The sequence below is a fragment of the Onychomys torridus genome, chromosome 7 (assembly GCF_903995425.1).
Source record: "Onychomys torridus chromosome 7, mOncTor1.1, whole genome shotgun sequence".
NCBI classification, from domain to species: Eukaryota; Metazoa; Chordata; class Mammalia; order Rodentia; family Cricetidae; genus Onychomys; species Onychomys torridus.
This window is the reverse complement of record NC_050449.1, coordinates 65238673-65253820: the sequence shown is the minus strand read 5'-3', so window position 1 is coordinate 65253820 and position 15148 is coordinate 65238673. Positions and strand designations below refer to the sequence as shown.

At 48.4% G+C, this 15148-nt stretch overlaps 1 protein-coding gene across 2 annotated transcripts in view; it reads left to right on the top strand.

Moving 5' to 3' along the window:
* Window positions 1-15148, top strand: part of Cgnl1 (cingulin like 1) — a 147492-nt gene that overhangs the window by 109034 nt on the left and 23310 nt on the right. For both annotated transcript variants that reach the window (XM_036192787.1, XM_036192786.1), the window contains exons 9-12: window positions 6702-6908; window positions 7573-7677; window positions 10083-10235; window positions 11089-11259. In XM_036192787.1, the coding sequence (XP_036048680.1) occupies window positions 6702-6908; window positions 7573-7677; window positions 10083-10235; window positions 11089-11259 (636 nt within the window). The remainder of the gene's footprint in view (window positions 1-6701; window positions 6909-7572; window positions 7678-10082; window positions 10236-11088; window positions 11260-15148) is intronic.

Below are 15148 nucleotides of genomic sequence, written 5' to 3'. Positions count from 1 at the left end.
CTGTGGCAGAAGCCGGGTTAATTAGTAAAGCCTGAAAGGTCTGTGCATTGGCTCCGCACTAGGACAAGCCCTGGCCATGTCTGCCTGTTGGCCATCAGGAGTGAGGCTGGCCAAGGGGTCAGACCTGACCTCTGGCAGGAATGGTGGCCAGCCCCTTGGTTAGTCAGAACACTCTAGACAGCCATAGGTTTGCCGTGCTGGGTTCTGTGCTTGTCATAGAAGAACACATCCTCCTGTGTCAGGGGCCTGTGAGAAGATTATGAAGTGCAGACTAACCCGTGAAAGTGTGGCATGTGCCAGCAGTCGTTACTTGTGCTGCATAGTGACATCAGGCAAAGACCAGGGTTTGGTCTTTCTGTGTTGTGGTATTGGCTCACCTCACCCAACTCTCCACCCCTCACCCCTGCCACCACCTTTTCAAATTAGTACCTAGAGCACATGGTTGAAAGGGAAGGGTTTTAAAAGTAGTGTAAACTCAGCAGGTCAGTGCATTGAAATATATTGTTTGCCCCCAAGTCACCATCAGTTTACCAGACAGACATTGGATAACAACGTGTCTAAAGTGTTCTTGAATGAGCCAGCCAGAAAAGCTGACTCGCCCTTTAAATACTATGGGCTCATCTCTGCCCTGCACAGAGTTGCTCTGGAAAGGTGAGGCAAAGATCTCCATTGTTTCTTCCAAGAAGTGTAGGTTTGGGCGCTGGAGAAATGGCTTGGAGGTTAAGCATGCTTGCTGCTCTCCCAGAGGACCAGAATTCTGTTCTGAGAACCGACACACCGGGTCATTCACAAGTGCTCGTGAGCGCAGCTCTAGTCCAGTGGTTCTCAACCTTCCTAATGCTGTGACCCTTTAACACAGTTCCTCATGTTGTGGTGACCCCCCCAACCATAAAATTATTTTCATTATTACTTCATAACTGTAATTTTGCTAGTTAGAAACTGTAAATATCTGATACTGCAGGATATGTGCTTACGTGACCCCCAAAGGTGTTGCAACCCCCAAGTTTAGAACCACTGCTCTAAGGGCTGTTTTCACCAACATGAATGCATGGGCAGGCATACACACACACACACACACACACACACACACTCACTCACTCACTCACACAAATAAAATTAAAAAAAAAATTTTAAGTGTAGGTTTGAGGGGCTGGCAAGATGTTTCAGTGGGTAAGGGCCCTTGCCACCAGGACTGAGATCCTGAATTCGATCCCTGAACTCAGGTGGAAGGAGAGCCCTGGCCACTACAAGCTGTCTTCTGACTGTCATACACATGCCATGGCACAGGCAAACACCAACACACACAATAAAGAATAAAGAACTGTAAAGGGAAGTGTAGGTTTGATCTGTGGCTGGTGAACATGGCTAGCTATGGCTTGAAGCTAAGGCTGATAAACCCCAGTGTGTAAGCCCGGTGAACTTCTCTTTGGGGAAACACAGGCAGGTATAGTTGAACTGGTAATAACCGCAACACCCACTGGGGGAGCCAGGACTTTGCCTTGCTAGATATTTGCAGTTGTATGTGGGAGCCCTTCCCACCCACCCCCCTTCCCTTGCCCCTCTCGATACTCTGTCCTGCATTTTCCCAAACAAAGGTGGGAAGCCCATTCTGCAGGTGCTTTCTGACTATGCGACCCAGGCTGGGGATGTGTTCCTGTGGTAAGGGGGTGAGGAAGAGGGTGCTTGGCAAAGATCCTAAGGTTTGAATGGAATGTTCCTTGGGTGCCAAACACACATGATCATTAATATAAACAGATACATGGCGGGGTTGGGGAGGTGACTTGCCAGACAAGCAAGCGCTTGGATGTGAGTTTGATCCCCAGAACCAATGTGAAGAATCTGAGTGTGGTATCAAGTACTTACAATCCTAGTACCTGAGAGATGGAGACAGGCAGATCTCTGGGACTGGCTGGCCAGCTACTCTATACTATTTAGTGATGAGTTCCAGGATAACATGAGATCCTGTTCCCTGCCCATCCCGCCCCCCAAAAAGTGCTTGAGGAATGGTAACGAGGTTGATCTCTGGCTTCCAGATGCACACATGTGCACTCCCCCATCTCGCACCCCCAAATGCCATGGCATACAGTTAAAATGTTACAGTGGGAAAGGTACGATTGTAAAGGAGAAACCTGAACCCCGAGAGCCGATGTCCACAGCCCCTGGGCTTTCTCTCTTCACCCCACAATGGGCTTCTCCACCTCCGAGTTGGTTGTTGTAAATGCTGGAGAACCGCTCATGTGATTGCTAAGTGTGGGGCTGCCTGTGCCTGTCCCCCCCCCCCCAACTGTCCGTGGTGAGAAGAAATCGCTTCGCTGTGTAAACCAGCGTGAGAGAGCTGCCTAGGCAGTGTTTGGACAGCTGCGGCTGGGCTCCGCTATCTCTTACTGTGCAGAAGGGCCTGTGAACAGGCTAGGGAAACGTTTCCAGAGTCCGGAGGAGGTGAGAACTTGCCTGATTGTCCTCCAAGTGCCTCTGGCCAGAATGATCAAACTTTTAAAAGAAAATACACACTTCTTTTATAAATGTGAGTCCACATGGCATTTCTGTGGTTCAGAATGGAAACGTTCTAAGAGAGTTTGCAGTGGACAAACGTGCCTCGACTTTCCCCACAGCCCCACGCCCCTTCCTCACAGCCAGTCAACACTGCCGGTACCTAGCGGAGCCGAGCAGACATGTGACCCCTTCTTGTCCGCCAGGTTTGCTGTTCACTCTCCCATCCTCGCTCCCCACTGCAGAGCTCCACTGAACTCTGACGATACTGAACCACATTCAGTGTGCTTGCAGGCTTTTAGGGTACAATGCCTTGTTTTGCTTTGTTTGTAGCCCTGGCTGGACTAGAGCTCACTGTGTAAGCCAGGCTGGCCTCGAACTCACAGAGATTCCCTTGTTTTCTGAGTCCTGGGACTAAAGGTGTTACCACACCTGGCTATTTGGCTCATTTTTGTACCATTTTGCACGTGTGTAGGCTGCGGTACTCGGAGAGAAGCGGCTGTGTGAGGAGAATGTCCCCAGGAACTTCAGTCGCTACGACCGCATTACCTTCGAGGCCCTCCAGCCAGTTTTTAACCCCGCCAGCCAAGTTTCCTGACTCTGCCCAGACACTGGTACCAAAACTTTTCACATGGGCTGACTGACAGATGGAAAAATTATCTCCATGCAGCTTTTAGTCATGGTCCAGGCTTGGAAAACAATGGTGGAAAGCGGCCCGTTTGCTCTGTGGCCATGATATAAAGTGTACGGATTTCCAGTTGCTGGAGTGACAGAGAGCTGGAGTTGATTTTGTTAAGTGTGACTGCCCGGGTGAGTGAATAAAGATAAAATGCTGAATGGCCAGCACAGCTCTGTGAATCAGAAGTGTGTGCGTGTCTTTGCTCTTCTTTCTGATGGTGTGGTCTCGCTAATCTTGCCGTGACATCTGGGATGTAAGATAAGTGAGTCACAGAAATGCCCCAGCCCTATAACTATGGCTTCCGTGTCTGGACAGTGACCTTCTGGGTCAGCAGAGGTTTGCCGGCTCCGACCTCTTTGCCACATGAACTGGACCCAGCCATCACTAAGAATCTGGAAAAGATGATGTGGGAAGTTGGGGGGCCTTGGAGAGCTTTTCTACACCAACTTTCTTTACTTGGGTCTCGAGTAGGAGAACTTTCATATGGCACTTGCCCTGAACTTTGCTTGTTTTCAGATGCCAGGACTGTTGTTGAATTAGGTATGGTTCCAGGAAAGGGGAGGTTTGTTTTTATGGTCTTTTTATAAAATAGAGAACTAGGGGTTGTGGGGGACAGGGGCCAGAGAAGGTTTCTCGAGAGATTTGCCAACAAAGGCTTATGTTAAATGTTAAACTATTTGTAAACACAATGTGGTTTACCACACTGTGAACACAAAGAAAGGCAAATTAGCACTTTGCAAATAATCAAAACAATACAGTGTCAAGATACACACATGCTCCCCTAGAGCCAAACACAGCCTGTGCCACTGTGGAGGCTTGGGCTGGGGTGACCCTGCCAGCTGTGAACTTACAGGACCAAGTGCCCTTCTCTAGTAAGTCACGGTCTAAATTAGTCCAAACCAAGGTTCAATCAAGCCTGGTTTCCAGCGTCCTCCCTTCCTGTGACTTCTGCAGGGAGTGAGAACCTGCTGACCACACGTGCAAGTGTTCTTTCCTTCACTGAAAGGTTTGGGCAGACATCAGGGTTCCCTCTCCTCTCGCTTCTGTAAACCCTGTGCCCTGGTCTGGAGAGATGCTCAGAGGTTAAGAGCTCTGGCTGCTCTTGCAGAGGATCCAGTTTGGTACCCAGTACCCACATGACAGCTCACCTGTAACTCCAGGGGATCAAACACCCTCTTCTGACCTCCTCAAGCACTGCATGCATGTGATACACAGACATCCATGCAGACACTCATGCACATTCAATAAAAATAAATCTTTAGAGCAACGAGGCCTGTACTCAGGGGTAAATGAACTGTCTTTGTCCATCATCCCTACTCTCTGCCCTCCAGGTCTTTCTTGTGTCAGTCAATCTAAAAGAAAAAAGAAAAGAAAGACAGCTACATTAATCTATAATTCACGTAATATACAACTCTGTGGTTTATAGTGTATTTACAGGATTGTGTAGATTATAGTCAACAGTAGAATGTTTTCATTAAGTCTCAAATGAAGATGCATGCCCGTGAGCAGACCCTTCCCACCTCTTCCTCAGCCCTTCCTCTAGCCCTGGCCAACCATTAAGCTATTTTTCCATTTCTTTTAGATTTACTGTTCTAGACCTTTCCTTCAGCATCAGTATAGGCTCTTTCATGACATGCATCTTTCACTTGCAGCTTACATCAGTATTCCATTTCTCTTTATGACCAGCTAGTGGTCCATTGGAGGGATGTACCACATTTTATTTATGCATTCGTTTGTGGATGGGAATGTAAGTTGTTTCCACTTTGGGGATACTATGAATAATGATGCCCTGAGCATGTGTATATACGTTTTTTATGTAAGTGGAAGTTTTTATTTCTCTTAGGCATATAAAAAAAGAGTGAAGTAGTTGGTCATGGGGAAAGTTGGCTTAACATTGTTTTGAGAAGCTGACAACTTTCCTGCATGGCTACACAATTTTGTATTTTCTCAGCGATGCACGAAGGTTTTCATTTTTCCATATCCCCCCAGCACTAAGTGTGTGTGACTATGGCTCTAATTTGCCCTTCCCTAGTGACTAACAGTATTGAGCTGCTCTTCCTGTGCCCATTCCTGTATCATCTTTGAAAACAAATCTTTTCCTATCCATTGCCCTCATCAAGAATGGGTGGTTTTCGGGACATTGAGGCCCACACCTTTAATTCCAGCACTTGGGAGGCAGAGGCAGGTGGATCTCTGTGAGTTTGAGGTAAACCTGGTCTACAGAGTGAATTCCAGGACAGCCAAAACTATGTGAGAGACCCTGTCCCCCCCCCCAAAAAAAAAAGACACACACACACACACACACACACACACACACACACACACACACACACTCGGAAGTCTGTCTGTTCTTTTGTCATCTGTGCTTCTGGTATTGTGTAGCTGAGGGACCTCTGCCTAAACCAAAATCACAGCTATGCACTCCTGTGTCATCTAAGAGCTTTAATGGTTTTAGGTTTAGAATTTGGGTCCAGGACCCAGTTTGAGTTCATTTTGTGAAGGGGTGCTGTCTTCCTTTGCTTGTTTGCTTTCGTTTGTGACAAGTCATGTGTAGCCCAGGCTAGCTGTAAATTCACCGTGTAGCAGAAGATGACCTTGACCTCCTCTTTCTCTTGCTTGTACTACCCTAGTCCTGGAGAGTGTGGCCACTGCACCCAGTGTATGCTAGGGATCAAACCCAGGGCTTTGTGTATGCCAGGCAAGCGTTCTGTTAACAACTGCTATGCCCCCAGCCTACCCATTTTTCCCACCATTGGGATGGGAGGAGGATAGCTCCTAGAGTCCTTAACAAGGTGGAGAGCTCACAGAGGGCTGAGCGCAGGCAAGGCCTGGCAAGCCTTCTATAGAGGCCGCCCCAGATAATCTTCCAATGAGTGGTGTGGTTATGCTCTTATGACACTTCACCTTTTCATTTCTTTTTCACGTTTTTTGAATTGCCGGGCATCTAACTCCATAGCCCTACCCTGGCCCACGTCTCATTTAAGAGCAGATGACAGGCAGCAAGTGACCTGTAGGCTGTCACTCACCTGTCTTCTTCCCGTGACATTTAACATTATTTTTTCCCCTCAGTACTGGGTGTTGAAATGTATCCAAAGCTGGGTGTGGTGGCACAGGCCTTTAGTCTCAGCCATCAAGAGGCAGAAGCAGGATGATCTCTGAGTTCAGGGCCAGCCTGGTTTACAAAGTGAGTTCCAGGAGAGTCAGAGAAACCTTACACAGAGAAACCTTGTCTGGGGTTGTGGGGGAGAGAAAGAAATGAGTCCTTTAGACATGTTCAGCAAGTCCACGAACCTACATCTCCAGCTTTTAAAAAATATATTTTAAGACAGGGTTTCCCTAAGTTGATTGGGCTAGCTTCAAACTCATCAAATATCCCAGGCTAGCCTGGAACTTCCAATCATCCTGCTCCTCCTGTTGCTGGGATGACCGAGGAATGCCAGAAGGTTCTAGCTGCAGTACCTTTCAGAAGCCAGCTCCCCTCAAGAGTTGGGGACCACCAGTGAACACGCCGTCCTTTGTTCTTTGTTCTTAGAATGTGGAGGTCCTGGCCAGCAGGAGCAGCTCATCAGAGCAGAACCAAGCAGATGCTGACCTGCGTGAGAAAGTGCTGAAGGAGGAGAATGAGAAGCTACAGGGAAGGATTGTAGAGCTGGAGCGCAGAGTGGCCCAGCTGCAGAGGCAGGTTGAGGACGTGAAACGTGATGAGGCCCAAGCCAAGGAGACACTCCGCAAGTGTGAGGTGAGGCTCCCTGGGCCTTGGCAGCATGTGGCTCTCTTTCCTCTAGTGACTTCAGAGCTGGGGAAGGGACTATCGGGATTTATTTAGGATGTCAAGGTGACCTGCGGGCAAACCTAAGAGTGATGGGCGCAGAGGGTAATAAAACCTGGCGGAAAACACAGGCCTGGCCGCACGGTACAGAGGGACTCCTGCATCAGACATACACATCTTTCTGAGGCTCCAAACACCTCTAAACACCTGCAGAGGCCATCTTCACACCACCATTAGGCTGACTCACTAAAGGCATTCTTTATTTAACACATAGCTGCTATTTTTGGAGATTTTTAGCAAACCAGTTATGCAATTTACCAGAGCTTTGGAAGCTGTTAATAAAGAGGCGGTGAGCAACAGCCATGGAATAACAGAGGGACACCGGGCACCCATCAGGACACCTGCACACTTTTACAGCAGTGCCTTGCCTCAGTCTATCCCCTACCTGGAGTTTCTGAATCTCTAGGGGATGTGGAACTGCAGAGGTGCACACACCCAAGAACCCAGCTGTTCCTTACGTTGGTCCCATGCGAGGCACACTGTGACCATGGGCATCTTTTGTCCATGGACACAGTAGGCATCAGAGCACATCCGAGTGTGTCTCTGTGTTTCCTGACTCTCTGTCTCCTTGTAGAGTGAAGTCCAGCAGCTAGAGGGAGCCCTTGTGCACGCCAGACAGGAAGAAAAGGAAGCTACCTCGGCCAGAAGGGCATTGGAGAAGGAGCTGGAGAGTGCCCAGGTAAGCCCTGAGTCTTGCCTTCCTGAACCATGTAGGTAGGTAGACATGGCCACTGGGCCTGTCCTTCCAGGAAATGCCTTCCATCTGTGTAGCCACCCTGAGTTTCAGACTCCCCATCTAGACGTGAAGGAGGGGACAGTGGTGCTATCTGGAGGTGTTTTAATTGTTACCCTGGGAAGATACTGCAGGCGTGTGGTGAATGGAGTCAGGATTGCTGACGAACATTCTACAAAACAGGCCAACTCCACAACCATGAGCTTTCTGGTCCAAATGCCACTGTGGCACAGTTGAGAAGGCCTTGCCCTTGATGTGAAAGTTTTACAGAGATAAAATACAAATAGTCTGTGAAGGCAGGCTCAACCTGTCCCTGAGGCGGCCTGGAGTCGCCTCTCTGCAGAAGCCAATTTCCCTCCTCCTCTGGGCAAACACGCTCCACACCATGCAGTCCTTCAAGGAGGCTATTAAAAGAAGCAGGAAGAAGTCATTTCCTTGAGACCAGATAGATATCGCCCTTCAAAAGCAGGAGGTTCCTAGAAAATGAGATTTCCCCATTTGGACATCAGGAAGATTGTTTGAAGTCCGCTGTAGTCAAAGCCAGCGCTGAGGTTGTAAATGGACTTGTGCACAGCAGCCTCAGCGTGATCCAGGTTTGTCTTCATTTTACCCTCCACCCTTGGGTTTTAGAATGCTGTCCAAATATCCCTGGGCTGAGTTTCTGGGAAGGTGAGGGCTGAAGGGCTGGCTCAAACTCAAGACGGTTGAAGTTTCACAGTGGGGACCTGCTAGTCTGCAGCGTCAGATGGGACAGCACACAGGCAAAGAGTCAAACCCGAGCCATGGTTCAGAGCTCTGAGTGCTCGAGGCTAGTTCCTTAGCCAGTTAGCTCCTGTGGTGTTGAGCAGGACTCACACTCGGACGTCACCATGTCCGGTTTTTGCTAGGTGCCAGGGATTTGCTGTTAGGTCTTCAGGCTTATGCAGCGAGAACATCGCCCACTGAGCCAGCTTCTGGGGTCTCTTTGCAGCTTTCCCCCAGGGGCAATGCTGAGTGAGGTACTTCATAGCCACTGAGATGACGCCACTAAGGCTAACAATATAAACCCAGGGACTGATAGTGGGACAAAATTTGCACATGGCAGGAGGGAGGGTCATCACCAAATGGGTCCTTCTAAAATGCAGACTTGGAGGGTGTACCATGGCGTCCTTGAGCTTGGGGGCCATTACCTCTTACTGGCTGCAGAGCCTTTAACTACATGACTAAGGTCAGTAACCAACAGTCACTGAGCTCCTGGATAAAGGACAGGAGGAAGGTGGCTTCTCAGAGGCCTTGGAGCACAGTAACTATGAGCCAGCTGGGGAAACAACAGAGCTTTCCCCTGCTGCTGTCTCGATATGCAAAAGCCCACTAGGACAGGACAGGGAGGAGCAGAGGAGGAGCACTGAGAGCCTTCAAAAATGAATGTCTATCTGACTGCCTCTTATAGCGGACTCAGGGGACAATAATGGGATACCCCTTACACAGAATGCAAATTCTAGCCCTTTCCAGTGGACTCACGGTTTTTGGAACAGATTGAAATCCATAAACTTGAATTTGAGAGTTATTTCAGATAATTTAAAAAATGTCCCACAATTTAGAAATGTCACCTAGAACAATGTTCTGCCAACTCAGTTATCTAAGAAATATGTTCTAGAGCCTGGGGGTGTAGCTCAGTGGTGTGGAGACTTGCTTATCATGCGCAGGACCCTGGATTTGATCCCAGCAAAAAGAAAACACAACATTTACACACACACACACACACACACACACACACACACACACACACACACTGGGGGGGGGAGGATATTGAGAGAGAGATTTTATAAAAGTCACTGCTGTAAAAACTATGTCTCATTTACCCAAAAAGAAGAAAGCTTGGGACCTTTGGAGGGTGTGTGTGTGTGTATATGTGTACATGTGAGTACACAGGACCACACAGGCATCTGTGAAAGCCAGGCGTTGACATTGGGATGTCTTCCTCTATTGCTTTCCACCTCATTATTTGAGACAGGGTCTCCCATCGATCCTGTAGCTCTCCATTTCAGCTAAACTGCTGGCCAGTGAGCTCCCCCCCTCTCCCTCAAGATCCTCCTGGTTTCTACCCCTTCACCACAGGGGTCACAGGTACCCATGGTATGAGGTATCTTATGGCATTTTCCAGTGTTCATTGTAGTAAGTATCCCAGGTAGAGAATCCACTCTTTTCCTGATTCTCTCTCTTCTCAGCCCCCTCCCCCAATTGCATAGCGCCAACAGGTCTCACTACTTTTACTACTTTTGTGGTGTGGCTGTGAAATTCCCCTTGCCACCTGTGGCAGAGAGCGACCAGGCAGGCAAGTGACACGGCTGTATTTTTCCTACTGTCTGCAGAGAGCGCTGAGCCAGACCTCCCAGGAGCAGAAGGAGCTATTAGAGAAACTCCAGGATGAGACGGAGCAGAAGGAGCAGCTGAGAAAGCTGAAGAACGAGATGGAGAGCGAGCGCTGGCACCTGGACAAGACCATCGAAAAGCTGCAGAAGGAGGTGAGGGGGCAGGAGGAGGGCAAGGGTCAAGCAGGCCTGGGAGAACCCAGCACTTTCTCCCGGGAAGGCCCAGGAAACCCACAGTTCCCCAAGCACAGACGCACCTGGGCCTTGCAAAGCCCCTGCAGCCGTTCTTTGGACTTGCTGAAAATTCCAGAGATGGAGAAACTTGTCTAAACAATAAATGCCAAAAGCCTGGGCTCTGAGCACCTGGCCACTTGCTAACAGTAAACAGAGATGACCTGGCCTGGAGACACACTTCACCAGTGTTCACTGAACTGGAGTTGAGGCTGTAGACAGTCTGCATAGTCGCGTCTCTCTGACATACCCAAGAGTGCCAAAGGCCGTTTCTAAACCCTGAGACTTCTGTCCCTCAGCTCACCTCTGCCCCAAAACACTCACAGGGAAAGGCCCAGAGCTGATAGGCCTCTGTCTTCCAGGAGTGCACACAGAAGGCTGCCATCTTCTGACGCCTACCCAGTATAAGGTATTTTGCTAGTGACCTCTTTAGCTCTAACTCGACTTCTATGTCTGGTATTATCTTAACTCTGGAAGGTAGGTATGATTTCAGTGTTTCCAAAAAGGACGATGCCAAGGCCCTTACTGGCTATGGATGTGCCCCAATCACACTAGTTAGTGAAGAGCAAAGCTCTGACCGCGGGACTACATGTCCAGCCCCTATCCCCTCCTCCATGCCGTCACCAAGGCAGGGTTAGCCAGATCCAGACAGTCCAGGGCCTAGCAGCCTCAGAGAAGGCTTCAAAGGGAGGGAGCAGAGGAGGTGCTTTCCATATTGGAAGGGGCTCCAGATAGAGCATGGCAGGGCCATCTCATACCACACTACTTCCTCTAGATGGCAGACATTGCCGAGGCCTCCCGAACATCCTCCCTGGAGCTGCAGAAGCAGCTGGGTGAGTATAAGGAGAAGAACCGCAGGGAGCTGGCAGAAATGCAGACTCAACTGAAGGAGAAAAGCCTGGAGGTGGAAAAGGCCAGATTGGCAGCTGTGAAAATACAAGATGAGGTAATGCCTGCCGGGTGAGCCTCGCCTTTACCTCTTCCTTCAGCTTGCTTTGCAAGGCTCCTGTTGATGGGGCGGGGTGGGGCGGGGTGGGGCGGGGTGGGGCGGTGCTTAGGGCAGCTTTGGGGCTTGCATATTCTCCATTCTCTAGTGATTACAAGCAGATGGCATCCTAAGACACAGAACTCCCACCATTGGCTCCGAAGTGAAACAGACACACCTTTAATTGGGCCACGTTCTGGTTTGGTCCAAAATTTCTGCCTGAAAAGATGAGCCACTTTTTACGGAGCAAGAATGTTGTGTCCATCTGTGTCCAAACACGTCATCCACATCCGTGCTTTCTTTTATACCTAGAACAAGCTGGCAGGGGATGACTAGATTCTAATAACAAACATTTTGTTTTTAAAGATTTAATTATTTATGTGTGAAAGTGTTTTTGCTTGTGTATACATCTGAGTGTTTGCACGCACGGATGTACATGTACCCATGGAGTCCAGAAGAGGGTGTTGGATCTTTTGGAGCTGGGGTTGCAGGCGTTTGTGAGCTGCCTGACTTCAGGTGTGGGTGCTGGGATCAACATTACTGAGCAGCAAGTGCTCTTAACTACTGAGCCATCGCTCCAGTCCCGATAATCATCTTTTGACTTTTCTTGGGGTGGTCTGGTAAATAAGAATTTGATAGCCACAGTAAAATAGACTAAAAGATGTCCTCGGGAACTGGGCATGTGGCTCAGTGGGAGAGTACTTGCCTAGACTTGGTTCAATCTCCAAGTCTTAGGAATTTATAAATGCTGAAATACTATTTTTGTTAAGTATTTATTATTTATCATTGTGGGTGTATGGTGTGTTTGCAAAGGTTCTAGTCCCAGAGTGAATGTGTGGAGCTCAGGGGACAACTTTGTGGAGTGGGTTCTCTCCTTCCACCTCTATGGGGTTCGGAGATCAAATTCAGATTGTCGACTTGTGCCCCAAGCACCTACCTGCTTGAGCCTGCTTGCCTGCCCTAAAAACGTCCTTGGTTTTATACTTAAGAATGATAGGCCAGGCGGTGGTGGTGCAGGCCCTTAATCCCAGCACTTGGGAGGCATAGGCAAGAGGATCTCTGTGAGTTCAAGGCCAGTCTGGTCTCCAAAGCGAGTTCCAGGACAGCCATAGCTACACAGAGACACTTTATCTTGGGAAAAAAAGAAAAAAAGAAAAGAAAAAAAGAATAGAGCAAGCTGGTTGGAGTGGTGCACGCCTTTAATCCCAGTACTCAGGAGGCCGAGGCAGGGGGCTCTCTGAGTCTGAGGTCAGCCTGGTCTTCAAATCAAGTTCCAGGATAACCAGGACTGTCTATAGTAATAATAATAATAATAATGATAATAATAGAGCAAAGAAATGCAAATGTTGCGTTCTTGACCTGGGAAGAGAAAAATGGGGGTGTTGGGTGCCCTTTTTTTCACAGAAAGCTGGAGGCTCTGAAGCACCATGGGTGCCTATTTCTTGTCTGTCTGTCTGTCTGTCTGTCATGTCTGTTCTCCTGGCCCGTGCTCCCGAGTGCTAGGATTACAGGTGTGAGCTGCCACACCTGACTGTTATCCTAGCCTGTGCCAACTGACGGACCCTCGACAGCTGTCTGTTGCCTTATGGTAAATGAGATAATTCAGGAATGACATATTGACAGCTCCTAGGTCCTGGACATTTGATACATGTTTCTCTCTCTCTTTCTCAAATCTCCCTCACACACACAGTGTGAGGAGCCCACAGGTTCCACAGAAAAACAAGTTTTCTTTGAAAACAAAACAAAAAGCCCAAACTTTTCATTTCTTTGATGATCAAAGAAAGGCTTCCCCCGCGTCAGGGCTGAACCCATCAAAGAACAATGGATATTTATTACATATTTCCAGAACGCTTCTGAAAGGACCCTGATAGCAGATCCTCTTTGCTTCAGGGTTACAGGATACAGGACTCCAAGAAAACTGAACTTGGCACATTGGCATCACAGTTCTCTTTGATATGAAAAAAATATTTTCGTATTTATAGCAGATGGGTGGAGGGGTTCAACATTTGCCAGAACACAACAGATAACCTGGTCTGTTTTAACTTAAGAAGACCACAGTGTCACTGTGACCCTGCACAGGGATCCACATGGCTGTTTGTATAAAAGTCGTTAGGCTAAACACTTTAGGGGAGAAGAAAACATGAAGATTCTCGAGACAGATAAAGAAGCAGAAGGCCACAAAGATTAAGCAAGGCCAGATGGAGACCAGGGCTCTTTATTTAAGAGAGAGAGAGAGAGAGAGAGAGAGAGAGAGAGAGAGAGAGAGAGAGAGCATACTGGGGCTGGAGAGATGGCTCAGCAGTTAAGAGTACTTCCTACTCCTTCAAAGGACTCGAGTTTAGTTCCCAACACCCATGTCAGGAGGCTCACAACCCCCTAGCATATCAGTCAGTCTAGGTCCCAGAGATCCAGTGCCCTCTTCTGGCCACCATAGGCACCTGCATATATATATATTTCTTAAAAGATTTATGTATTTTATGTGGTATGAGCACTCTATCTGTAGGAATGCCTGCGCACCAGAAGAGGGCATCATATCCCCATTACAGATGGTTGTGAGCCACCATGTGGTTGCTGGGAATTGAACTCAGGACCTCTGGAAGAGCAGCAAGTGCTCTTAACCCCTGAGTCATCTCTCTAGTCTTCTCCTCCTCCTCTTCTGCTTCTGCTTCTTTTAAAGAAAGCGTTTGCTGTATGAAAGCAGAGATGGCCCTTCTTGGGTTTTCTGTTGGTGTGGTCCTTCAAGCTACTTTTGGATTTGAATGGCAGACAGAGATTCCTCATCTCTCTGGAGGGAAAGGAGGCAGATGCCACCCCTCCAATACTGAAGTCAGAATGTTTAGAAACGAACTCCTAAGTCAAGATCCCTCCAGACCCTTGGATGACCAAGTTTACCCCTGCTCCTCTCCGAGTGAAACTCTTAGCCGAAAATTGCTGTGGGGTTGCACAGTGCTGCCCAGCAGCTGCCTTTGCCTTGGGAGCAGTGGCCTGGTCCCCTTCTGCTGACGCGGCGAGACATGGGGGTTCTGATGAGCATGACCGACCTTTAAGGAAGTAAGGCTTAAAATTCACCATCTCGGGTTCGTTTTCTAAATCCTGTATAACTTCATAAAGGTTACTGACTGGTTAAAAAGTTACTTGCTTACCTTCATTTTCCTTGGCAGATTTAATTCTCTACAGCAGTGGGTCTCATCGTGACATTTCGTATCGGATGTCTTTTGAGCCTCACCTCACCACTCTCGTCCCCTCCCTCTTGCTGCCCCCTTCTCTCCCCACCTGATCTCCCCTCTACTTTCACATCTGTGCATCCCTGTCAGTTTAGGGGTGCTCTTAGGAAGGGGGTGAGGGAGTTGTTTACAGGAGCATGGCTGTACCACTGGAGAAACAATCGTTGACTATAACTCGGGGTGGTGGGGCTGTGTGAGCCCCTCTGTGAAGTCTTGTGAAGCTAAATTCCAGCTGCCGAGTGCAACGGCCATGTCTCGCCTGTGACAATGTCCCACAGCACTCTGCCCCTTCCTCCGGCCCATCCATCTTTCTGTCTCCTCTTCGGTGATGTCCCCAAGTGTGGGAAGGGACGATGCAGATATCCCATGTAGGACTGTCTTGCTTACTTTGGTTCAGGGCAAGTTTCTCTTACATGCTTAGTGGGATGAGTAGTCCTGATCTGACATGCTTGAAGTACTAGAAATACATCTAGCATTTCTGAATTCAGAGATTTTGGAATATTTGTGAAGGTTTTGTCATTTCTAGTTTTTAAGAAAAAATCCACAATCCAAATGTCTTTTAGTTTTGGATTTGGAGTATTTGAGTTTTGGCTTTTGTTTTTGTTTTTCGAGAAAGGGTTTCTCTG